General features: G+C 42.0%; 3 protein-coding genes across 3 annotated transcripts in view; 1 reads left to right on the plus strand and 2 right to left on the minus strand.

Moving 5' to 3' along the window:
* The window catches only part of LOC117442938 (GATOR2 complex protein WDR59-like), a 7226-nt gene extending 2085 nt beyond the window's left edge, over positions 1-5141 (plus strand). Inside the window, exons 3-4 of the mRNA XM_034078900.2 lie at positions 1689-1831; positions 4765-5141. Of these exons, the coding sequence (XP_033934791.1) occupies positions 1689-1831; positions 4765-4994 (373 nt within the window). The 3' untranslated portion in view covers positions 4995-5141. The remainder of the gene's footprint in view (positions 1-1688; positions 1832-4764) is intronic.
* A 2606-nt stretch (positions 5142-7747) lies between these two features.
* On the minus strand, positions 7748-14216 carry LOC117442940 (uncharacterized). The gene is made up of 2 exons (XM_071202516.1): positions 13781-14216; positions 7748-8374 (listed from the first exon to the last, which is right to left on the minus strand). Exons 1-2 carry the CDS (start codon positions 13965-13967, stop codon positions 7833-7835), a joined length of 729 nt encoding a protein of 242 aa, XP_071058617.1. The 5' UTR covers positions 13968-14216; the 3' UTR covers positions 7748-7832.
* A 2253-nt stretch (positions 14217-16469) lies between these two features.
* Positions 16470-24062, minus strand: LOC117442941 (zinc finger protein 271-like). Its single transcript, XM_034078902.2, has 2 exons — positions 23602-24062; positions 16470-18232 (listed from the first exon to the last, which is right to left on the minus strand). Exons 1-2 carry the CDS (start codon positions 23786-23788, stop codon positions 16995-16997), a joined length of 1425 nt encoding a protein of 474 aa, XP_033934793.1. The 5' UTR covers positions 23789-24062; the 3' UTR covers positions 16470-16994.
* Between the last annotated feature and the right edge of the window lie 949 nt (positions 24063-25011).

Below are 25011 nucleotides of genomic sequence, written 5' to 3' on the forward strand. Positions count from 1 at the left end.
CCATTTAGCGATCTTTGTTGAAGGTTTGCTGCTCGTAGACGTGTCCAGGCGGCTCCCCCGCACACTTTCAAGTGTGGGGCTGTCGGCATCAGCAGTGTGCTTGGATTGTCTAGATCAGGGGTCTCCAACCTTTCTTCATCTGAGAGCTACTTTGAAAAAATGAAAGTGGCCAAGAGCTACTTGCATCACATCGCTTACATTTATTCACATAGCACTCATCAGTTGAATTAAGCTATACTTTTGTACACGTGTGAAATTGCAATACCTAAAGCTTATCAAACATCTTAACTTCACATCAAGGTCCAAGAAAACGAACATTTCTCACATATTATTATGGCCCACATAGTAAGTACTTCACTGAAAATTCACATAAATGTCCTTAATCACCACCTTACAAGCATTGTATGCACTTATGGTCAAATAAGTGCATTCATTCTTTTTTACAGTTATCGAGATGACTGGCGCTGCATGGAGTCCACCATAGAGGTGTATGCTGGACCCACTTAGGTTCACTCTGATAGAGTCATTTACATGTTCATCAGTCGGTCTTGTTCTGTATTTAGATTTCATGACATTCATGTCAGAAAAAGATGCTTTACAAAGGTCTGCAGAACAGAACCAAATAAAGCAGACATATTCAGTGCTGCTTGGTGAATGTTCTTATAGTTTTCTGGGTCTACAAGGCTCCAGAAATGTTGTGAGTTTTGCTGAGACTTAAGCTGAACATGATTTTGGAGATTTATAACCTCCACCTCCATCTCCACAGGATTGACACTGAACAGTTCAGCCATATTTTTCTTCTTCTTCTTCCTTGTCTTGACATTAAATTATAAACCATAATAAATCTGTATAGGTCTAGCCTCCCTATATCGGTGTGTGGAATTGTTCCATCCTCAAAAACAAAAAACGAATACTTCTGCAGTCTAGCTGCAGCTTCTAGCAACGGTTTTCTGTTAAAAAAAGGACACTGAATGTCCTGAATGTGGCAACACAAACATGACTTGAGTCTGAACACAGCAGACAACAGGAGTATTTACAACAGCATATCAAAGCAAAAATAGTGCATGTGGGTGCACACGTATTCTCTGTCTTACTGAGAATACGTAAGATTCAGAGCGGGGCATTCTGCTGTTGGTTCTGGACTGGTGTTGCTGGAGAAAGCAGACTGCTCCGTGTGTGGTGTCGCTGTGCCGCTGTCACGTCTGTTCCTTGATCACTGCGTCACGGACCAATTTTATATTCATGTGACAGAAAAAATTCTAAAATAAAAAAACGTTATTGTCCAGCCGCGGCCGAAAAATCAAGAAGCAACCTACGCTATAATCGAGTGGCGAGCTACTGAAAAGCTGATCGACGTGTTGGAGACCCCTGGTCTAGATGGTATTTTAAACTTGATGTGCTCTGAAACTACGGGGCGGCCGAGGACAAAAATGCACATGCGTTAAAATAATTAGTGGCGTTAATTGTTGTTGTTATTAACGCGTTAACTTGACAGCCCTAGTTTATACATTAATAACATTAATTGAAAGAATATAAAAACATGCTTAATACCTCGAGTATTTGTTGTTTCATATAATGTTTGAAAACTGTTTTTTAAAGGTCACCGATGGTGTAATAGAACCACCTGTTGTGAGGTACAATGTGTTAATAAAGTTGTATGTGCTTTGTGACATCACTTCCTCTAACAGACTGCTGGACCCGACCAACACGCTGCAGTTCGACGACTTCAAGAAGAGTTACGGAGAAATCCTTCACCGCTGGGGTCTGAGGGAGAAGAGAGCCGACGTCCTCAAGTTCGCCTCCTGCCCTCCTGAACCCCACAAAGGCATCGGTGCGTCCCTCTAGCGCTGCTGCAGAGATGCCCTATAATATATATATATATATATATATATATATATATATATAATGTGCAGCGAGGCGTCGTTATTGGAAAAAAGAGCATGGTGATCATGGAGCCCGACGCAAAGTGGAGGGATCTTGATCACCCTGCTGTTCCCTTTAGTGTTTACTTCCTGTCTGTCTTCTTCTGCTGTTCCCTTTAGTGTGTACTTCCTGTCTTCTTCTGCTATTCCCTTTAGTGTTTACTTCCTGTCTGTCTTCTGCTGCTGTTCCCTTTAGTGTTTCCTTCCTGTCTGTCTTCTTCTGCTGTTCCCTTTAGTGTTTACTTCCTGTCTGTCTTCTTCTGCTGCTGTTCCCTTTAGTGGTTACTTCCTGTCTGTCTTCTTCTGCTGTTCCCTTTAGTGTTTACTTCCTGTCTGTCTTCTTCTGCTGTTCCCTTTAGTGTTTACTTCCTGTCTGTCTTCTTCTGCTGTTCCCTTTGGTGTTTACTTCCTGTCTGTCTTCTTCTGCTGTTCCCTTTAGTGTTTACTTCCTGTCTGTCTTCTTCTGCTGCTGTTCCCTTTAGTGTTTACTTCCTGTCTGTCTTCTTCTGCTGTTCCCTTTAGTGTTTACTTCCTGTCTGTCTTCTTCTGCTGTTCCTTTAGTGTTTACTTCCTGTCTGTCTTCTTCTGCTGTTCCCTTTAGTGTTTACTTCCTGTCTGTCTTCTTCTGCTGTTCCCTTTGGTGTTTACTTCCTGTCTGTCTTCTTCTGTTCCCTTTAGTGTTTACTCCCTGTCTGTTTTCTTCTGCTGTTCCCTTTAGTGTTTACTTCCTATCTGTCTTCTTCTGCTGTTCCCTTTAGTGTTTACTTCCTGCCTGTCTTCTTCTGCTGTTCCCTTTAGTGTTTACTTCCTGTCTGTCTTCTTCTGCTGTTCCCTTTATAGTTTACTTCCTGCCGGTCTTCTTCTGCTGTTCCCTTTAGTGTTTACTTCCTGTCTGTCTTCTTCTGCTGTTCCCTTTAGTGTTTACTTCCTGTCTGTCTTCTTCTGCTGTTCCCTTTATAGTTTACTTCCTGCCGGTCTTCTTCTGCTGTTCCCTTTAGTGTTTACTTCCTGTCTGTCTTCTCCTGCTGTTCCCTTTAGTGTTTACTTCCTGTCTGTCTTCTTCTGCTGTTCCCTTTAGTGTTTACTTCCTGTCTGTCTTCTTCTGCTGTTCCCTTTAGTGTTTACTTCCTGCCTGTCTTCTTCTTCTGTTCCCTTTAGTGTTTACTCCCCGTCTGTTTTCTTCTGCTGTTCCCTTTATAGTTTACTTCCTGTCTGTCTTCTTCTGCTGTTCCCTTTATCATTTACTTCCTGTCTGTCTGTCTTCTTCTGCTGTTTCCTTTGGTGTTTACTTCCTGTCCCCTTTATAGTTTACTTCCTGTCTGTCTTCTTCTGCTGTTCCCTTTGGTGTTTACTTCCTGTCTGTCTTCTGCTGTTCCCTTTATAGTTTACTTCCTGTCTGTCTTCTTCTGCTGTTCCCTTTAGTGTTTACTTACTGTCTGTCTTCTTCTGCTGTTCCCTTTAGTGTTTACTTCCTGTCTGTCTTCTTCTGCTGTTCCCTTTGGTGTTTACTTCCTGTCTGTCTTCTTCTGCTGTTCCCTTTGGTGTTTACTTCCTGTCTGTCTTCTGCTGTTCCCTTTATAGTTTACTTCCTGTCTGTCTTCTTCTGCTGTTCCCTTTATAGTGTACTTCCTGTCTGTCTTCTTCTGCTGTTCCCTTGGTGTTTACTTCCTGTCTGTCTTCTGCTGTTCCCTTTATAGTTTACTTCCTGTCTGTCTTCTTCTGCTGTTCCCTTTAGTGTTTACTTACTGTCTGTCTTCTTCTGCTGTTCCCTTTAGTGTTTACTTCCTGTCTGTCTTCTTCTGCTGTTCCCTTTGGTGTTTACTTCCTGTCTGTCTTCTTCTGCTGTTCCCTTTGGTGTTTACTTCCTGTCTGTCTTCTGCTGTTCCCTTTATAGTTTACTTCCTGTCTGTCTTCTTCTGCTGTTCCCTTTATAGTGTACTTCCTGTCTGTCTTCTTCTGCTGTTCCCTTTAGTGTTTACTTCCTGTCTTCTTCTGCTGCTGTTCCCTTTAGTGTTTACTCCCTGTCTGTTTTCTTCTTCTGCTGTTCCCTTTAGTGTTTACTTCCTGTCTGTCTTCTTCTTCTGTTCCCTTTAGTGTTTACTTCCTGCCTGTCTTCTTCTGCTGTTCCCTTTGGTGTTTACTTCCTGTCTGTCTTCTTCTGTTCCCTTTAGTGTTTACTTCCTGTCTGTCTTCTTCTGCTGTTCCCTTTAGTGTTTACTTCCTGCCTGTCTTCTTCTGCTGTTCCCTTTGGTGTTTACTTCCTGTCTGTCTTCTTCTGTTCCCTTTAGGGTTTACTCCCTGTCTGTTTTCTTCTGCTGTTCCCTTTATAGTTTACTTCCTGTCTGTCTTCTTCTGCTGTTCCCTTTATAGTGTACTTCCTGTCTGTCTTCTTCTGCTGTTTCCTTTGGTGTTTACTTCCTGTCCCCTTTATAGTTTACTTCCTGTCTGTCTTCTTCTGCTGTTCCCTTTGGTGTTTACTTCCTGTCTGTCTTCTGCTGTTCCCTTTATAGTTTACTTCCTGTCTGTCTTCTTCTGCTGTTCCCTTTATAGTGTACTTCCTGTCCGTCTTCTTCTGCTGTTCCCTTTAGTGTTTACTTCCTTTGTCTTCTTCTGCTGTTCCCTTCCATCTCTGTCTTTTAACCTCTTTCCTTCTCTCCCTTGTTCCTCCTCATCAACGGTATTTTTTTTTGCTTAACAGCAGTGTGTTATCGAGTATTAGCAACCTCTGAAATGTCCGAATCAGACCAATCAGCATTGAGTATTCAGCTAAGCCGTGTGATTTGTAATGTTTAAATAATCAGTATTCTACAATACCCAGAGTGTGTGTGTTCTCTCTGTGCAGAATTCGGTGTGTACTGCTGTCACTGCAGCAGTCAGGCACTTGGGACTCATTGCGCTGTCTGTAAACGTCTCACCTTCCAGTGCGCCATCTGCCACGTCGCCGTCCGCGGATCCTCAAACTTCTGCCTGAGCTGCGGACATGGAGGACACACGAGTCACATGATGGACTGGTTCAGGCGGCAGGACGAATGTCCGGCCGGCTGCGGCTGCCTGCTGCAGAGCACCTTCTGACTGCTCAGGAACAGAAACAAACACACCTCCAGCTGCAGAGAGGGGTATCTGATGTAGCGTCTACTAATTTAAATAATGATTCACTGATTAACATAACATCCTAACACAGAATATAGATGTGTGAAATGGGTTGGTAGTACCACCTTTATTTTGGCATATTTTGAAAATTGAACTCATAATTATTCACAAGAACAAAGGGCAAACATTGTTAAATAAAAATACTTCCAGTGGACTGAGGAGGAAGGGTGATCCTTTGTTATAAAATGTGTTTATTTGGCATATAATACTATAATAACTGATATTAAATACATTGATAATTATACATAAGCACTGGATGGAAATCAACGACAAAAATAGGTAATTAATAAAGAAATAATTTCAAGCAGACTTCTACATGTCTTGGTACTTCCTTTTTAAATGTAATTGCTATTACTTTGCATAGCCTCGCCAGCTTTATCAAACTTTACTGACAAAATAAACAGTTGTTAAGCTTTTAAATTAACTGTTAAGTTGTCACAGTTGTTTGGAGCTGATGCCGGGTCTGCTTAAAAAAACAACAACAATCTTTTTATAATTCCCCTCACTGCCTGAACGTAGACACGGGTCCGCACTGTTTGACCACAGGGGGTTAAACAATAGCTAACGTTTATTAGCTAAACGGCAATAAGTGGTGGTGCACCAGGAGCTACAGTGCGGTCCGCCAACAGCAATGTAAGATAGTTTCGGTGTTTTGGGTCGGAGCCGGATCCCTAATAAACACATATTTCCAAGGCACTCCTTTATAATTATTGGGATAAAACAGGTTTGAAATCATTCCAATGTAAACTATAGGACAGTATACCAGACATATCGTTTTAAACTGGAGAGATACAAAAATATGCATAAATAAAATAGTAAAATAAGATATGAATGAATAACAAAAATAAAACACGCTACATGTATTTGTTATTGGCTATGGTAGGTTACTGGTTATGCTCACATACTTATTTAATTATTAAAATGTAAACCGATCTTTTTCATATGGGTGTTTTAGAGTTGTACCCTAGATCTAGTATCTAGTCATTCTGCTTAAAGTGCACCAGATTGAAGCATTTTACTTTAAAATGTTCAAACATTTCTTCCCGGTATGCCTGAGAAGGCAGATATGCTTGTTTTTCTCAACAAGCATACAAGGGGGGGGGGGGTTCCTTTAAAAGTTGGACTGTTGCACTGTTGTAGCTTCAGTGGTTCTCAGGTTACAGTTACATAGTAGTGAATATAAACAGACTGATTAATGTGAATATTACTGTAAACTAACCTGTGTAAAATGTTCTCGAATAAATGTAATTGTTTTGGTGGAAGAAGCATGTATCATTTTTTTACCCTGCCCCTCAAAGAATCGGAATTGAGAACCGTTAAGAACCGGAATCAGAATCGTGGAAATTCAAACGATACCCAACCCTGGTCGTCACCGTTGATGTTCTTTTATGCTCCAACAAACAGTTGCACGGGGTGCAGAATAGTTTCCCCCCACTTTCGTGCAGGACATCGGGGAACTGCTTTGCCCGGTCTTTAGCAGAAATGTTCGTCGGTAAATGAGATGGATTAGATTTTTTCATCTTGGTGTTTTCTCTCTCGTGTGAGCTCCACACGTTCACTCTACGGTGTTGTTTACATTCTGTGATACGCGAGCTGATGACATCGCAGCATCATCATCATCATCATCATCATCATCATCACCACTTCACGTCAAGACAAGTTAACTTTTTTTCTCTCTCAACTCTGTGTGGAAAAATGCGGGGATTATGCGGCCTTTTGATAAATATGCGGCCTTTTAAAAATCTGCGCCATTTTGCGGTAAATTCTGCAATCGCAGAATCGCGTTTTTATGGAGGGTCTAATTAGAGCACAATGGACTTGTTTCTGTGCTTAATATTTGTTTTAATGCACATTCAGACTCAACTTAGAGCAATGATGTTTTATCACACTATACACACTTACTGGGACTAACTCAAAGAGTTTAAACCTAATAATAATCACTGTCTTCAGTCTCAGGTTCTGAAGAGTCTCCAGGGTTGTCCTCAGTATCTGGTTGAAAATGTCTCTCTGGATCTGAGTTCCTGGCTGGTTCTGGTCCTCTACAGTCCTCACCATCAGCTTATGTTTCCATGTGTTCAGCTGAGCTGCTGGCTGGAGGCTCTGCCTCTCTGTTCTCCTCAGTTTGAGTTTGATGAAGCTGCGGGGACTGACGACCAACACACTTATGGATTTTGAACTGATGATTCCAGGTGAATCTATTGTCACAAACACTGCAGCTGTATGGTTTCTCTCCTGTGTGTATTCTCGTGTGTTTCTTTAAATTTCCTCTATGTGCAAAATCTTTCTTACATACTGGGCAGATGAATGGTTTCTCTTCTCTGTGGATTATCATGTGTTTCGTTAAATCTCCTCCCAGTGCAAAAGATTTCTTACAAATTGAGCAGCTGAATGGTTTCTCTCCTGTGTGGACACTCGTGTGTTTCTTTAAATCTCTTCTCTGTGCAAAAGATTTCTTACAAATTGTGCAGATAAATGGTTTCTCTCCTGTGTGGATTCTCATGTGTTTTGTTAAATCTCCTCCCTGTGTAAAATATTTCTTACAAATTGAGCAGCTGAATGGTTTCTCTCCTGTGTGGACTCTTGTGTGTTTCTTTATATCTCCTCTCTGTACAAAAGATTTCTTACAAATTGTGCAGATAAATGGTTTCTCTCGTGTGTGGATTCTCATGTGTACTTTTAGATTTGACTTGTTGTGAAATTCTTTCCCACACAAAGAGCAGCCAAATGTTTTCACTCCTGTGTGGATTCTCATGTGCCGATTTAAATTTCCTCTGTGTGTAAATGTTTTCTCACACAAAGAGCAGCTAAATGTATTCTCTCCTGCACTATGTCTTGAATCACTGACAGGGTTTTGTTTATTTTCTGAGAGTTTGAACCTGGTTCTCTGGTCTCCTTCAAATCAGCACCATCTTCAGTGTCAGGTTCAGAAGAGTCTCCAGGGTTGTCCTCAGTCTCTGGTTTTAAATGTCTCTCTGGATCTGAGTTGCTGGCTGGTTCTGGTCCTCCACAGTCCTCTCCATCAGCTTCTGTTTCCAGGTGTTCAGTTGGTCTTTGATGAAGCTGAGAGGACTGAGGTTTCTCTTCATCATCTTCACTCTTCACAGGGTCAGGAGTGAATGTGGACTTGGTGATATCAGCCTCCTCCAGCCCTTGAAGCTGCTCTCCCTCCTGACTGCTCCAGAGTTCCTCCTGTTCCTCTTTAATGTGTGGGGGGGGCTCTGGGTCCTCCTGGTCCAGACTGGAGCTCCACTCATGCTGCTCAGGGGGAACCTCTTCTTTAACCACCACCAGCTGCTGGACGTCTGCAGGAAACAGGAAATACATATTCAGAGAAACTGTAAGGCAAGGCAAGGCAAGTTTATTTATATAGCACGTTTCAGCACCAGGCAATTCAAGGTGCTTTACGAAAATGAAAGACATTCAGACAAAGGCATTTAAAAACAGTAAAAGACATAAAAAGAAAAACAAAAAATGAAAGACATTAAGAAAATGGCATTTAAAATCAGTCATTAAAAAGAAAAGCTAATAAAATAAATATTAAAAGATAAAAGTTACAGTGCAGTCTAAGATATGAATAGTTCAATTATTTCAGTTCTTGATTTTTTATTTATTTACAGAACCTCCCTTTGGAAATCCGAACATTTCCGTCCCGATTGTTAATTTAGACTGTTTTCACCATGTTATGCTCACATGACATCCACAATTGGACCCTCAGGAGGGTGTACTAGCCCCCTACTCTGCTTTGCGTTCCATAACAAAGTCTTTAAGTGTTACCTGAACACCCCGTGTTACCAAAACACTATTTTTCACCCGTCGGTGAGGCGATACTTGTTCCTCAGTACAAATCACCCAAAAACTGATCGTAAACCCTGGCTACGATGGATATCCTACTTTCGAGCAGTCCCTCTGAACACCCCGTGTTACCAAAACACTATTTTTCACCCGTCGGTGCTGTGATACTTGTTCCTCAGTACAACTCACCTAAAAACTGATCGTAAACCCTGGCTACGATGGATATCCCAAATATCCTACTTTCGAGCAGTCCCTCTCATAAATGTCATGGAGAGATTAATTAAGTTTAAATTTAAAACATTAAAAGAAAAAATACATGGATAAAAGTTACAGTGCAGTCTAAGATATGAATAGTTCAATTAAAAGCAGCGACAAAAAGAAAAGTCTTCAGCCTGGATTTGAAAGTAGTCAGAGTTGCAGCGGACCTGCAGGTTTCTGGGAGTTTGTTCCAGATATTTGGAGCATAATAACTGAACGCTGCTTCTCCATGTTTAGTTCTGACTCTGGGGACAGTAAGCTGACCAGTCCCTGAAGACCTGAGAGATCTGGATGGTTCATAATTTAGCAGGTCAGAAATGTATTTTGGGCCTAAACCATTCAGTGCTTTATAAACCAGCAGCAGTATTTTAGAAATATATTCTTTGACACACAGGAAGCCAGTGTAAAGACTTCAGAACAGGAGTGATGTGATCCACTTTCTTAGTGTTAGTGAGGACTCGAGCAGCGGCGTTCTGAATCAGCTGCAGCTTCCTAATAGATTTTTTAGTGAGACCTGTGAAGACACCATTGCAGTAGTCGAGTCTACTGAAGATAAAAGCATGGACAAGTTTTTCCAAATCCTGCTGTGACATTAGTCTTTTAATCCTAGATATGTTCTTTAGGTGATAGTAGGCTGATTTAGTAACTGTTTTAATGTGACTGTTGAAGCTCAGGTCAGAGTCCATGACTACACCTATATTTCTGGCTTTATCTGTTGGTTTGAACATTGCAGACAGAAGCTCAGCGCTCACTTTTATACGTTCTGACTTTGCTCCAAAAACCATTACCTCAGTTGTATCTTTGTTTAATTGGAGAAAGTTCTGACACATCCAGTCATTGATTTGTTCAATGCACTTACTCAGTGTTTGAATTGGAGCATAGTCTCCTGGTGAAATTGTTACGTAGATTTGTGTGTCATCTGCATAGCTATGGTAACTTATTTTGTTGTTTTTCATTATCTGAGCCAGTGGTAACATGTAGACGTTAAAGAGAAGAGGCCCCAAGATGGAGCCTTGAGGAACCCCACATGTCATATTTGTCAACTCAGATGTGTATTTACCTATAGAAACAAAGTTGTTTCTGTCCTTTAAGTAGGATTCAAACCAATTTAGAACTGTTTCAGAAAGTCCCGCCCAGTTTTCTAGTCGGTCTAGTAATATTCTGTGGTCAACAGTGTCAAACGCAGCACCGAGATCTAATAATACTAACACTGAAGTTCTGCCACTGTCTGTGTTTAAGTGGATGTCATTTAAGTGGATGTCAGTGCTGTGGTTTGGACGAAATGGACACCTGATTGCCGAGTTCTCACAGCTGTGGGGCTACGTCCCTTTAATTAGTTAACTCTCTGCAGCTGGTGGCCCTCAAAAGAAATCTAGACTGGCTCCCTCCTGAGTTGTTATTGTCTTCTCAGTGGCCCAATGGTTTTACAATTACATTAAACCCTAAGTTATAAAGTTATGAGTTTAACCCTTAATACAGTTACACCTACTCAAAGCTCTTAGTATTCTACAAATGTTTAAATCAAAGTTAACCCTAGCAGTCAGTTAGTTCAGTTTTAAGGTTTCAGTCAATTACTTGTCCCAAGTTTCTGCCTGACAGATACTGTAGCGGTTTTGAGATTTAAAATCACAATTTCAGTCAGATCAACTACAGAGCATTGATACGGAGCACACACACTGAAACAGAGAAGTCTAAACACAGAATGTTACTCACACAATTCTAGAAGTCACCAGTTGTTATCCTGTCAAAATCGAGTTGAACACTGCATATCTTCCCTTTCAAAAAGGGGTAAATTAATAATCCTTTTTCTCAAAGCAATGATAAACCTTTGAGTTGGATGTAGAAAAGTCACAATCAATATAGATTTTGCTTATTTTTAAAGTAAATTCAGATTGAACATAGTAAAAAAATATATAAATTATAGTGTCCGTCCAACAAAAAAAATCTACTTATCGTGAAAACCACCCTTGGATGAAGGGATAGTAGACTAAAAGCTTTATGAATCCAAACTATAACATATAATAAGTACCCTGTATCAAGATTGATGCAAAACAAGTGAAATTTGACCTTTTTAGAGAGATTTAGAAAAGAAACCCCATTTCTGGGGTCATTTGAGTGCATTTTCCATATCTCTGGCCCCCCTCATTCGATTTCGATGATTGAGATCTCTTCTTAACCGTTAGAGCCAATAGAATTGAGGGGAAGTTCCTAAAATCCATCTAAACGTTACCCATTGGTGATTGAGTGATGCGTAGCCAGAATGCCCCGGAACCGGAAGCTGTGATACACTCTGGTTGCTATCATTAGTAGCTAATATGAAATCTCCGTTTTTTGACATAAATGGAATGATGGATTATCAGTAATCATTTCAAAGTGACACAGACACATTGCATTAAGTATTCATCGTACAAAGGTCAGTTGTATACAAGTAGAAGTGTGTATTTACCTGGTAGTAGGCTGTCAGTAATGGCTACGCCTCTCTATTTGGACTGGTAGATCTCGGCAGACTGGCTACTTTAAAAGTAGCTCTCGGTTCAAAAAAGGTTGGGCACCCCTGTTCTACTGCAACAATCCCCACGCATATACACAATGTACCCACGTCTGTTACAATGAAGGCTCGATAATCAGCTCGCCGCATATAGGTGTAAGCAGGGGTCAAGTGCTATTTTTATAGGTGGTGTGTGGTAGTGCTGGGGGGAAACGATTATTTCGAAAACGATTAATCGGGCGATTATTTGATCGATTAGTCGACTAATCTAAAGATTATTTTTCTGTTGTTCAATTCATAAAAAACGTAATGTAAAAAAAACGGAATGTAAAAAAAAAAATGTTCACGATACTACGTCTCAGGGGATCTTAATATGTAAGAACCTATTAATGTGTTATACCAGATTAACGGAAATAATCTCAGCTAACTGACGATACAAACCATGTTTACCAAAACAAAACACAAGTCTCATAAGAAGCATCTAAATGACCCATGAGCGAAAAATGCTAACGGACATTGGCACAGAACTCAAGATAAAAGTACCCTTATTACTCATCGTAGCTGCACATACAAGATATCCGATTAAAGCTGAGACTCCACAGATTATGTAGGTATATAGTATCATCACTGAGTGATCCGGACTCGCGACAGGGGAAGCAAATACAGTCATCACAACACGTACCTTTACAGAGCTTCTAGGGAGATCGTCTCACCACCGTAGCTGTCAATCTGATCAAAAGACGTGTTCAATGGCATTCAAATGAGAAAAAACGCGGCTGAAATCGGTTAATCCATAGGTTTTTAACGTCTATGTATAAAAAAATGATTGAATTTATAATCCATAATTCCATTTTTATGTAAAAATCAGAGAGCAAATGCTAGCTGCTAATGGTAGCCACCACAGCTAGCTGCCGCTTTAAATGTTCCAACATAGCCGTTGTGCTTGTGTGATATGCCAACTCCATTTGGCAAAGACTGCAAATGACAATATCTTTGCGATTTGGACTAACTTTAACATATTCCCATGCTTTTGAAGACCTAGGGCGAGATGTTTTCGTTTGAGGGCTTCGTGCGCAATCCTGTGAAGAGGAGGTGGTAGCCGTTTCAGTCTCCATTGTGTTTGAAGTGCGATTGCGAACTGCTTGTTGCTTTGGGTGACCCACGTGTGTGTAGCGACGCGTCGAGGCGGAAATATGTCGTCGACTTCAAAATATAGCTACAGCACTAGTGTGTGGACCTCACATAGGGGGGTCCGGGGGCAAGCTCCCTCGGGAAGATTTATTTTTCCCAGCAGCTTCTACTGAAGCCTTCCCCAACTCCGGGGACCTCCGGCCCGGGACGTCGGGTGGCAGTATACGCGGTGAAGTGGTTTGCGGCCTGCCAGTAAACCCAAAGCAGAAGAAGACGAAGTGACGTCAGCGGCTTCATTTGCGTAATCTTCCCTCAGGGAAAAGTACTCCGGTGTGAACGCGATCGGCTCTTAGTTCCATAGGGGATCCAAGTGCTGGGAACTAAGTACGGCAAAGTACTTGGTGTGAACGCGGCTATTGTGCATGTCCAAGGAGAATAAGTGGATCATTCCAGTTTTCATTAAACCACATTATTTTGCAACTGAGTTTTTGATAACAGCAAGTACTTTTTTCACACAATATGCAAAATGCCAACACCCTTTCCAAAGAATCTAATTTATTAGTGATTTGAACAAATGTATTATTGGGGTAGGTTTTGTTTATCAAAATTGATAAAAAGGGAGAAACTGTTGGGGGAATATCTTCCTAGGCCCATAGCTGTGACCCAGTTTATCAGTTTGTACTGACGACACTGAGCACAGTGTTTGTCATCAAAGCTCCTGCTCTCCCCGTGTCTCTCTGAGTCCTGTTTCCAATTGCTTCAGAAGTTTCCATCACACAGGGTTTTCTCTAAACTGGGTAACAGGGCCCTGCACCCTCTAACTCTCAGCGTGCACCCTCATACCAAAATGCAGATTTCCCCATAAAATGTTAAAGTGATGCCAGAAAAACAATATGTTCATAAAAAACCGGTATAATTACTCCAGAAATATGAACATGGAGTCAAATAGAGCGTCAGGCGGCAGAGACAGCTATTAAGAGTCTAACGAGTTAATACAGAGTCTAAAGAGTTAGAGAGAGTGAATAACGAGGGAACAGACCTGCTCTGTGGATCTGAAGCTGAGGCTGTAAAACAGCGTCCAGTAGTTTCCGGTGTCTCTCGTTCTCCTGTTTTGAACGAGACAGTTCCTCTTCGTACTCTGCTATCGTTCTTTCAAACAGAACAAAGATGTCTTCAGCAGCCTCAGTGAGTCGCTGCTTCACCAACGAGAGCAGCACAACACTCATGTTTACTAAATCACCACTTCCTGTTTCTCTCACTCTGTGTTGCTAGCGTGTTACCAGCTAGCATGCTAAGCTAGCTTCTAGAGTCCGAGCTAAAGGCTTCAGAAGAAAGAGCACAAAGTCAGAGGTTCATCCAGACACACAGACGATGGATGGATCGGCTGTTCGCACACACTTCCTCAGGAACACCGAGAGAGAACCATGGATGTAGCGAGAGAACCGAGAGAACCCACGAGACGCGATCTGGTTCCATTAGAAAGACCGAGACCATCACTTCCGTTGCATCACTTCTTCTTCTTCTCTCGATTTAAAGAAGGATTGCAAACAACTTTAAAGTGCATACCGTCACCTACTGTACAGAGTGTGTATCACCATATCATCCTATCACCACTTGTGGAATTAAACCAGCGGAGGCTGTGGCGCAGTGGGTTATTAGAGCGTTGGTGTTCGGATCAGGGGAGCACAGGTTCAAATCCCACTGCAGTCAGCATGTGGTTGTGTCCCTGAGACACTTCACCCCAAATTGCTCCTGTGGGGATTGCCCGCAGTATTGAGTATGTAAGTCACTTTGGATAAAAGCGTCTAACAAGTGACATGTAATGTATAATACCACTGTATTTACGTTGTTTAAAATTCTTCCAATCAATCCTGTTTCACTCAAATACTTAAGAATGGCCTTCCTGGTAGCTCTTCCCCCTCACCGTCTGTCCCCAGTGTCCCCATCAGGCTCCACTCCCTTTCTGCCTCTCTGACCCTGTCTCTTAGTGTTTCCCTCTCTGTTTAGTACATGTTGCAGTGTAATATGATGTGTTCCACATTTTCTTTCACTCCATGGAGGAGATGTCGGAGAGAACGCGCTCCGAGGTGTGGTTACACTTTACCCGTCTCGATGCTCGTGGACTAAAGTGCAATAAGAGTTTAGCATGTAAGGGCAGTAACACAAGCAATTTGTCTAAACATCTTGCAAAAGTGCTCCACATTCAGACGGAGAAATGCACCGCTTTCGACTGTCTTCCTAGTAGCTCTGTAGCCCATCCACGAGTAACTTTTCCACATCAGGTATTATGTATGCTAGCAGAAACACATGGAGTTAACTCAATTAGGAGGACTGTCTGAGGACCACAGATGGAAATGAACTATTAGCTATAATCTGGCATACTGCATCTCTTCTCTTTGCTGAGATTAATGTTTTTGTATCTGTAACAGAGTTATAAAGGTTGGTGTAAAATCCAGGTTAAATTGGAGAATTACGCCATCTGGTGTTACAAACGTGTGCCTGCATTGCTGTAGCTTTGTTACCGCAATGGATTGTGGGAGGTTCTCATACCCCGTGAGGATCTGTTGAGAGTAAGGTGCTATTGTATTATGTCTGTGGACAAAATGTATGTTATTATTTTATTAGGACAATAACGTTCTGTTGCGTTTGTTTAGTTTAATGTTAGTCGTTTAATGCTCACAGCAACATGTTTTTGTGTGATTCGCTTTTTGTGTTATATGATTTATTAATGTGTTCGTCAATAGCTAATTTGAGCTAATAGGCTAACGTGAGCGTGGTGCTATCTCTCCAACAGAACGCAGCTCACGTGTTCGTTGTATGTGTCCATTGCAATGCAGGTATGTGAGTTTTGTACACCAGTTTGTTTATGTTTAATGTTTCACATTGTTACCACTATACGATCATTGTTGTGTTGATTATTGGATTGTAAAGGAGATTTAGATACCGCGTGAGGATCTGTTGAGAAACGCAGCTCACGTGTTTGTTGTATGTGTCCATTGCAATGCAGGTATCCTATGTATGGAATAAACTGAAGTAATCACCAGCTCTGAGTGGTCTGTTGCTGAGAGGACATTACACCGGGGTTACATATGCATGGTTTAAAAAAAAAAAATGTATACAAACATAGGTTAATGATTAGAGGTAACAGAGTTATTTATTTTGTTAAAGTTTCAGCTATTCTGTGTAAGAGTCGGTGAGGAGCTGATCATTTATTCCTGCAAATTACTCAGACCTACTAATTGATCTAACTGAAGTTATTGAGTGTACGTTTACTGCTTGGCTCAGATCCACCAACGTCAGCCAGATCTCCCCTCTATTAACTCCCTGAAGAACCAGGTTAAATTAACTGCTGTTTCAATTCAGACGGCCCTCTTAATCGGTTTAAGCGATCCCGAAGGATTTTGATATCAGTAAATGAGGTGTGGCCCTACCTAAGTGTGAGTGTGGCAGGGTGCAGTCTTACCTTTGAAGCAGGAGAGGTGAGGGCAGATGTCTTTTAAGTTGTTCCAATCCAAAAGGTGGGATCAGTTTATTTGAAGAAAAATAGGTCCAAACTAATACAGGGTTTTTACCTTCTCTCGTTACAACATTATAATCATACTAAACATATCATACTGGGGTTATTTTCTAATCTAAAACCTTAATTCATAGTTCACCCATTAAAGTCTTCCGACAAAATCCAAAAATAATGTCCTCGTGGTGGCGAAGGTTCTCTAATTAGTTCCAAAATCCCAACACATTTTAGAATGGTAGGTTTAAAAATCCCAACACATTTAAGAATGGTAGGTTTAAAAATCCCAACACATTTAAGAATGGTATAAGAAAACAATGCTATACAGGTATTGGTATTTGTTTCAGTACACTTATTTATTTCAGATATATCTTATAGTTACTACTGTTAGCTTCAGCTTAAGTTATAGTCAGGGCTGCACATAACTGGTGCGCAGGTGCGATCGCAGAATCGCGTTTTTCCGGAGGGTCTAATTAGAGCACAATGGACTTGTTTCTGTGCTTAATATTTGTTTTAATGCACATTCAGACTCGACTTAGAGCAATGATGTTTTATCACACTCAGAGCAGGTATCACGTTATACACACTAACTGGGACTAACTCAAAGAGTTTAAACCTAATTATAATCACTGTCTTCAGTCTCAGGTTCAGAAGAGTCTCCAGGGTTGTCCTCAGTATCTGGTTGAAACTCTGGATCTGAGTTCCTGGCTGGTTCTGGTCCTCCACAGTCCTCACCATCAGCTTATGTTTCTATATGTACAGCTGAGCTGCTGGCTGGAGGCTCTGTCTCTCTGTTCTCCTCAGTTTGAGTTTGATGAAGCTGAGGGGACTGACGACCAACACACTTATGGATTTTGAACTGTTGACTCCAGGCGAATCTTTTGTCACAAAAACTGCAGCTAAATGGTTTCTTTCTTGTGTGGATTATCATGTGTTTCTTTAAATTTCCTCCCAGTGCAAAATATTTCTTACATACTGGGCAGATGAATGGTTTCTCTCCTGTGTGGATTCTCATGTGTTTCGTTAAATCTCCTCCCTGTGCAAAAGATTTCTTACAAATTGAGCAGCTGAATGGTTTCTCTCCTGTGTGGACACTCGTGTGTTTCTTTAAATCTTTTCTCTGTGCAAAAGATTTCTTACATACTGGGCAGATAAATGGTTTCTCTCCTGTGTGGATTATCATGTGTTTCTTTAAATCTCCTCTCTGTGCAAAATATTTCTTACAAATTGAGCAGCTGAATGGTTTCTCTCCTGTGTGGACTCTCGTGTGTGTCTTTAAAGTTCCTCCCTGTGCAAAAGATTTCTTACAAATTTTGCAGATAAATGGTTTCTCTCCTGTGTGGATTCTCATGTGTACTTTTAGATTTGACTTTCTGTGAAATTCTTTCCCACACAAAGAGCAGCCAAATGTTTTCTCTCCTGTGTGGGTTCTCATGTGCCGATTTAAAAGTCCTCTGCGTGTAAATGTTTTCTCACACAAAGAGCAGCCAAATGTATTCTCTCCTGCACTACGTCTTGAATCACTGACAGGGTTTTGTTTATTTTCCTGAGAGTTTGAACCTGGTTCTCTGGTCTCCTTCAAATCAGCACTGTATTCAGTGTCAGGTTCAGAAGAGTCTCCAGGGTTGTCCCCTGTCTCTGGTTGTAAATGTCTCTCTGGATCTGAGTTCCTGGCTGGTCCTCCAAAGTCATCGCCATCAGCTTCTGTTTCCACAAGTGCAGTTTGTCTTTGAAGTAGAGAGCACAGAGGTTTCTCTTCTTCATCATCTTCACTCTTCACAGGGACAGGAGTGAATGTGGACTTGGTGATATTGGCCTCCTCCAGCCCCTGAAGCTGCTCTCCCTCCTGACTGCTCCAGAGTTCCTCCTGTTCCTCTTTAATGTGTGGGGGGGGCTCTGGGTCCTCCTGGTCCAGACTGGAGCTCCACTCCTGCTGCTCAGGGGGAACCTCTTCTTTAACCACCACCAGCTGCTGGACGTCTGCAGGAAACAAGAAATACATAAACTTAGAAACTGTAGAGTATTAGAATAATAATAATAATTGCAGCCCTTATCCATTCCTTATTTTAAATGCTTTTCCAGATCGGTCGGCCGTTCACGGAGTATGAGGCCGTAGCCTTATAGTTTGTGACCTGTCTCCAGAGTCGTTAGCTGAGAACTGGTGTTGGAGTTTCTCAGAGTAGTCGTTTAGCATCTCTCTCCGCCTCGCTAAACCTGTACTTGAACTCATACAGGTGCATCTCAATAAATTAAATAACATGGAAAAGTGAGTTTATATCAGTAATTCAATTTATAAAGTTTAAATGTATACATCACATAGATTCATCACACACAAAGTGAATTATTTTCCAGCGTTTATTTGTTTTAATCTTGATGATTAAATGAAAGCCAAAATCCAGCATCTCAGAACATTTTAATAATACATAAGACCAATACAAAAACTGATTTTTTATTAATATAGAAATGCTGTCCTTCTGAAAATCATGTTAATGTGTATGCATTCAGTACTTGGTTGGACCTCCTATTCTCTCTATTTCAGCGTGATAAGCCGATGAACTGCTGCCTTTGTGCATTAACCTGTTTTAACCCTGAGCCTGTTTTTCAGGTCTCGGGCTCGAAAATGACATTCCAAGAAAACATGACTATATATATATTTTACATTACATTGTATTTAGCTGACGCTTTTATCCAAAGCGACTTACAATAAGTGCGTTCGACCAACAACATAAAAACCTGAAGAAAACAGAATCACATCAGGTTTCATAGAGCAAAAACATTTCAAGTGCTACTCAACTGGCTTTTGGTAAGCCAGTCCTTTATTAGTATATAAGTGCTTTGTTAATAGTTCTATCGCTCGAAGTGGAGTCGAAAGAGATGAGTTTTCAGTCTGCTGTCCTGATGTCAATGGGGAGCTCATTCCACCATTTTGGAGCCAGGATAGCAAACCCACGTGTTTCTGCTGATGGGAACTTGGGTCCCCTTCGCAGCGAGGGTGCAGCGGTTGTTATCTAGGATCACGCCCAGATTCCTTGCAGTCTGCGTCGGGGAAACAACAGAGGTGCCGATGATGATTGTTAGGTCAAGAGTGGGACAATCTTTTCCCGGAAGGAAAAGCTGTTCAGTCTTGTCAAGGTTGAGCTTGAGATGATGAGCTGACATCCACCGAGAGATGTCAGCTAGACAAGCAGAGATGCGTGCGACGACCTGGGTCTCTGAGCGGGGGAAGGGCAGAATTAATTGGGTGTCGTCAGCGTAGCAGTGGTATGAAAACCCATGCGGGCTAATGACTGATCCGAGCGAGTTAGTGTACAAGGAGAAGAGGAGGGGACCAAGAACAGAGCCCTGAGGGACCCCTGTAGTTAATTGACAAGGGTCGGACTCGGACCCTCTCCAAGTCACCCTGTAGTGTGCAGTTCCTCAGTGACAGCAAGGAGGGCAGTTTCTGTGGAGTGACCTGGGTTTACTCTCGCCACCTTGAGACTGTTTGGAAAGTGACCAGAAGTTAGAGAAGTGTTGATGAAATGGGTGAGAAACGGTAGAATATCAGGAGCGATAGTCTGAACGTGGTTTGAGGGGATAGGGTCCAGGTGGTAGGGCAGGCAGAGGTAATGAGGGTAAGAACCTCACTTGGAGAGAGAGGGGAGAAGGAGGTTAGTGTGGGGTGGAAGGAGGGTCTGGAGACCCAGCGGTGAGTAGGGGTGAGTCAGAAAAAGAAGAGCAAATATCATCAACCTTTTTTTCAAAGTGGTTAACAAAGTCACTTGACAGAAGGGAGGGGGGAGGGGCTTTGGGAGGGTCCAGGAGGGGGGAGAGGGAGGGGCTTTGGGGGGGTCCAGGAGGGAGGAGAAGATGGAAAATAGTTTTTTGGGATTGGAATAGGAAGATTGCATCTTATCTTGAAAGAAAGTGCTTTTTGCCTGAGAGATCGAAGCAGAGAAAGAGGAGAGGAGAGCCTGATAGGTTAGGAGGTCGTCACGGTGTTTGGATTTCCACTGTTTCCGCTCTGCTGCCCGAAGGATGGTTCTATTAGCACGCAGTGCGTCATTTAGCCAGGGAGCAGGAGGGGACTGACGAGCCTGCCGAAATGTGAGAGGACAGAGAGAGTCCAGAGAGGATGAGAGAGTAGAGAGGAGAGTTTCCGCAGCAGAGTTTGGAGGCAGGAGTTGGAACGAGTCAGAGGAAGGGAGGGCTGAGAGCACCGAGGAGGCAAAGTAGAGGGGGAGAGGGAACGAAGGTTACGGCGGACAGGTGCAGGATGAGAAGAGATTAGTTTAAGTTTGGAAAGGGGTAGAGAGAATGAAATGAAGAAGTGATCGGAGGTGTGGAGCGGGTTTACAGAGAGGTTAGAAGTAGGGCAGTTCCTTGAGAATATGAGATCAAGGACATTGCCAGCTTTATGAGTCGGTGGGGACGGAGACAGTGAGAAGGCAAAGGCGGTTAACAGAGATGTTAGTTCGTCTATCTTCCCCGTCTGGAGGTTGAAGTCTCCGAGAAGTACAGCGGGAGGGCCAGTTTCAGGGATGTGTGAGAGGAGATGATCTAACTCCTCCAAGAAGTCCCCCAAGGCGCCTGGTGGACGGTAGAGCGCAACAATGGTTAGTTGTATAGGATGGGTCACTGTGACGGCATGGAGTTCAAAGGTGGAAGGAGTGAAGTTAGGTAGCTTGAAGAGGGAGAAGCTCCATTTGGGAGAGAGCAGGAGACCAGTGCCACCTCCTCTGCCAGTGGGTCTGGGTGTATGGGAGAAGGAATATGCTGTGGAGAGAGCTGCTGGGGTGGATGTTGTTGAGAGCTTCATAGTATGTTGAATACTTAAAACTAAAGTTAGTTATAATCAATTATATTCTTGTATAACCCACAATGAAAATGCTTCATATTTTAGGTTTTTCTATATTTACAGCATAAACAAAACAAAGTGGTTTGTTAAGTTGAGTGTAAGACTTATAATGATTTATGCCCTACTCTCTGATAAGAGTGTAGGCAAGTTCTTTCCTCTCCTCTCACAGCAGGGAGGGGGGCTCCGGACTTAAGGAGAAACACATTGAGGCCTCAAAAGGGTGGTTGTCATAGCCATAGAATATGTCTCGTCATGTTTTGTTTTACACACACTTGGGAAGGTGTGTCTTATGCCAGAGCCAATAGAATATGTTGGTTGGGTATAGAGGAGGTGTTTGTGGGGTTTCGATCCGGTTTTTTGAGCATAAAAAGACTGGCTTTTTTGGATTTCGTCGGAGGGAGAGAGGGGGAAACCCCTGGTATACTCTCTCCTGGTAAGCTCTGTCTTTCAGAGCTGGGTTAATAGCTCTCGGTAAGGTTCTCTCAAACTTGGTAAATATCTCTTGATTTTCTCGGTTGAAATGCTGAGTGAATTTCTTTGAATGCCGAGTGAATTTCTTTGAATGCCGAGTGAATTTCTTTGTTTGCTGCGTGGAATGATTTGATGAGAGATGTGTTTGTGAGTATTAGAACCCGCCACCTGTGAGGACCTTCCTCCGAATTCATGCGGATAGGTATGGGTTTTTGAATGTTAGTACCCGCCATCTGTGACGGAAAATAAAAAGGTATGGAATCGATGTGAATTCATTTGGTGAAAGAAAAGTTGAATGTGCTTTTTATTATCATCGGTCTTTTTATGAGGAAATGCCTCTAAATTCTATCGGGAGATTTTAAATGTCACAACTGAATTGGGCAGTTGAAGTGAAACATTTTGATAATAAATGTAAGACTGTGAATTAAAGTTTCATATTTGAACATGATCACAGCATAATTTTTTTGTTTAGTATGATTATGATGTTGTAAAGAGAGAAGGTAAAAACCCTGTATTAGTTTGGACCTATTTTTCTTCAAATAAACTGATCCCACGTTTTGGATTGGGACAACTTAAAAGACACCTGTGCTCTCCTCTCCTGCTTCAAAGGTAAGACTGCACCCTGCCACACTCACGTTTACGTAGGAACACACCTCATTTGCTGATACCAAAATCCTTCGGGATTTCTTAAACCGATTAAGAAGGTCGTCTGAATTGAAACAGCAGTTAATTGAACCTGGTTCTTCGGGGAGTTAATAGAGGTGAGATCTTGCTGACGTTGGTGGATCTGAGCCAAGCAGTAAACTTACATAGACTCAATAACTTCGGTCAGGTCAATTAGTAGGTCAGAGTAATTTACCGGAATAAATTATCAGGACCTCACCTATACTCTAAACAATGTGTTGGATGGAGTAATCCACGTCTCAGTGAGAGCAAGGAAATCCAGAGACTGCAGGGAAGCGTAGCCAGAGATGAAGTCAGCCTTAGGAATGTCAGTGGAGCATGCGGGATAGACGAGAGCAGGCCGGTTATAGCGATTAGGAGATACACGGGGCCAGTGTTAATTGCGAGAAGACACATGAACAGGAATGGAGAAAATACACATTATTATAGCCTGAGGGGCTAAACAACCAAATAAAATAAAACACCAGCGATACTTAGCTCAATCAAAGTAGGATTTGCCTCCTCTTTGCCTCCCTCGTGACTCCAGCAGGACTCCTTTGTCTTTGTCAGTCTTACTGCAGCAAGACTCCTTTGTCTTTGTCAGTCTTCGTCAGTCTGACGCTGAAGCTGGCGCTCCAGGAAAGTGCTACCTAAAATGGACACCCGATTGCTGAGTTCTCACAGTGGGGCTACGTCCCTTTAATTAGTTCACTCTCTGCAGCTGGTGGCCCTCAAAGGGAAATCTAGACTGGCTCCCTCCTGAGTTGTTATTGTCTTCTCAGTGGCCCAATGGTTTTACAATTACATTAAACCCCAAGTTGTAAAGTTATGAGTTTAACCCTTAATGCAGTTACACCTACTCAATAAAGCGCTTAGTATTCTACAAATGTTTAAATCAAAGTTAACCCTAGCAGTCAGTTAGTTCAGTTTTAAGGTTTCAGTCAATTACTTGTCCCAAGTTTCTGCCTGACAGATACTGTAGCAGTTTTGAGATTTAAAATCACAATTTCAGTCAGATCAACTACAGAGCATTGATACGGAGTACACACACTGAAACAGAGAAGTCTAAACACAGAATGTTACTCACACAATTCTAGAAGTCACCAGTTGTTATCCTGTCAAAATCGAGTTGCACACTGCATATCTTCCCTTTCAAAAAAGGGTAAATTAATAATCCTTTTTCTCAAAGCAATGATAAACCTTTGAGTTGGATGTGATGCCAGAAAAACAATATGTTCATCAAGAAACGGTATAATTACTCCAGAAATATGAACATGGAGTCAAATAGAGCGTCAGGCGGCAGAGACAGCTATTAAGAGTCTAACGAGTTAACACAGAGTCTAAAGAGTTAGAGAGAGTGAAGAACGAGGGAACAGACCTGCTCTGTGGATCTGAAGCTGAGGCTGTAAAACAGCGTCCAGTAGTTTCCGGTGTCTCTCGTTCTCCTGTTTTGAACGAGACAGTTCCTCCTCGTACTCTGCTATCGTTCTTTCAAACAGAACAAAGATGTCTTCAGCAGCCTCAGTGATTCGCTGCTTCACCAACGAGAGCAGCACAACACTCATGTTTACTAAATCACCACTTCCCGTTTGTCTCACTCTGTGTTGCTAGCGTGTTACCAGCTAGCATGCTAAGCTAGCATGCTAAGCTAGCTTCTGGAGTCCGAGCTAAAGGCTTCAGAAGAAAGAGCACAAAGTCAGAGGTTCATTCAGACACACAGACGATGGATGGATCAGCTGTTCACACACACTTCCTAAGGAATAGAGAGAGAGAACCATGGATGTAGCGAGAGAACCGAGAGAACCCACGAGACGCGATCTGGTTCCATTAGAAAGAGCGAAACCATCACTTCCGGTGCATCACTTCTTCTTCTTCGATTTAAAGGCGGATTCGAAACAACTTTAAGGTGCATACCGCCACCTACTGTACAGAGTGTGTGTGTCACCGTATCACCATATCATCCTATCACCACTTGTGGAATTATACCAGCGGAGGATGTGGCGCAGTGGATTATTAGAGCGTTGGTGTTCGGATCAGGGTTCAAATCCCACTGCAGTCAGTATGGCGTGTCTACCTATGTGTGAGTGTGGCAGGGTGCAATCCTACCTTTGAAGCAGGAGAGGAGAGGGCAGATGTCTTTTAAGTTGTTCCAATCCAAAAGGTGGGATCAGTTTATTTGAAGAAAAATAGGTCCAAACTAATACAGGGTTTTTACCTTCTCTCGTTACAACATTATAATCATACTAAACATATCATACTGGGGTTATTTTCTAATCTAAAACCATAATTCATAGTTCACCCATTAAAGTCTTCTGATAAAATCCAAAAAGAATTTCCTCGTGGTGGCGAAGGTTCTCTAATTAGTTCCAAAATCCCGACACATTTAAGAATAGTAGGTTTAAGAATCCCAACACATTTAAGAATGGTAGATTTAAAAATCCCAATACATTTAAAGGGATAGTGGAAATCCGCAAATTGTGGGTTTAACTTATGTATTTTTATTAAAAATAAGTATAATAAACAATTTTTTTTAATTTCATGCGCCTAGTTTCATTTTATTTTCCAATTTACTGCTCCCGACCACGCCCTCTCAATGAAACGAAATACTTCGGGAATCTTCGGGTGATGACGAAAACAAAGGACAATGGCGGACATTCAATAGAATTTTCATGTGAATAGCCGACCTTTATTATGGTGAATAGATGTGTTTTGTATGGCTGTAGTGCAACAGCAAATGCAGAGAATGGCGTTTCGACTCATGCGGGGTGAGTGGGTGAAATTTGTTCAG

Source organism: Pseudochaenichthys georgianus, unplaced genomic scaffold, assembly GCF_902827115.2.
Source record: "Pseudochaenichthys georgianus unplaced genomic scaffold, fPseGeo1.2 scaffold_508_arrow_ctg1, whole genome shotgun sequence".
NCBI classification, from domain to species: Eukaryota; Metazoa; Chordata; class Actinopteri; order Perciformes; family Channichthyidae; genus Pseudochaenichthys; species Pseudochaenichthys georgianus.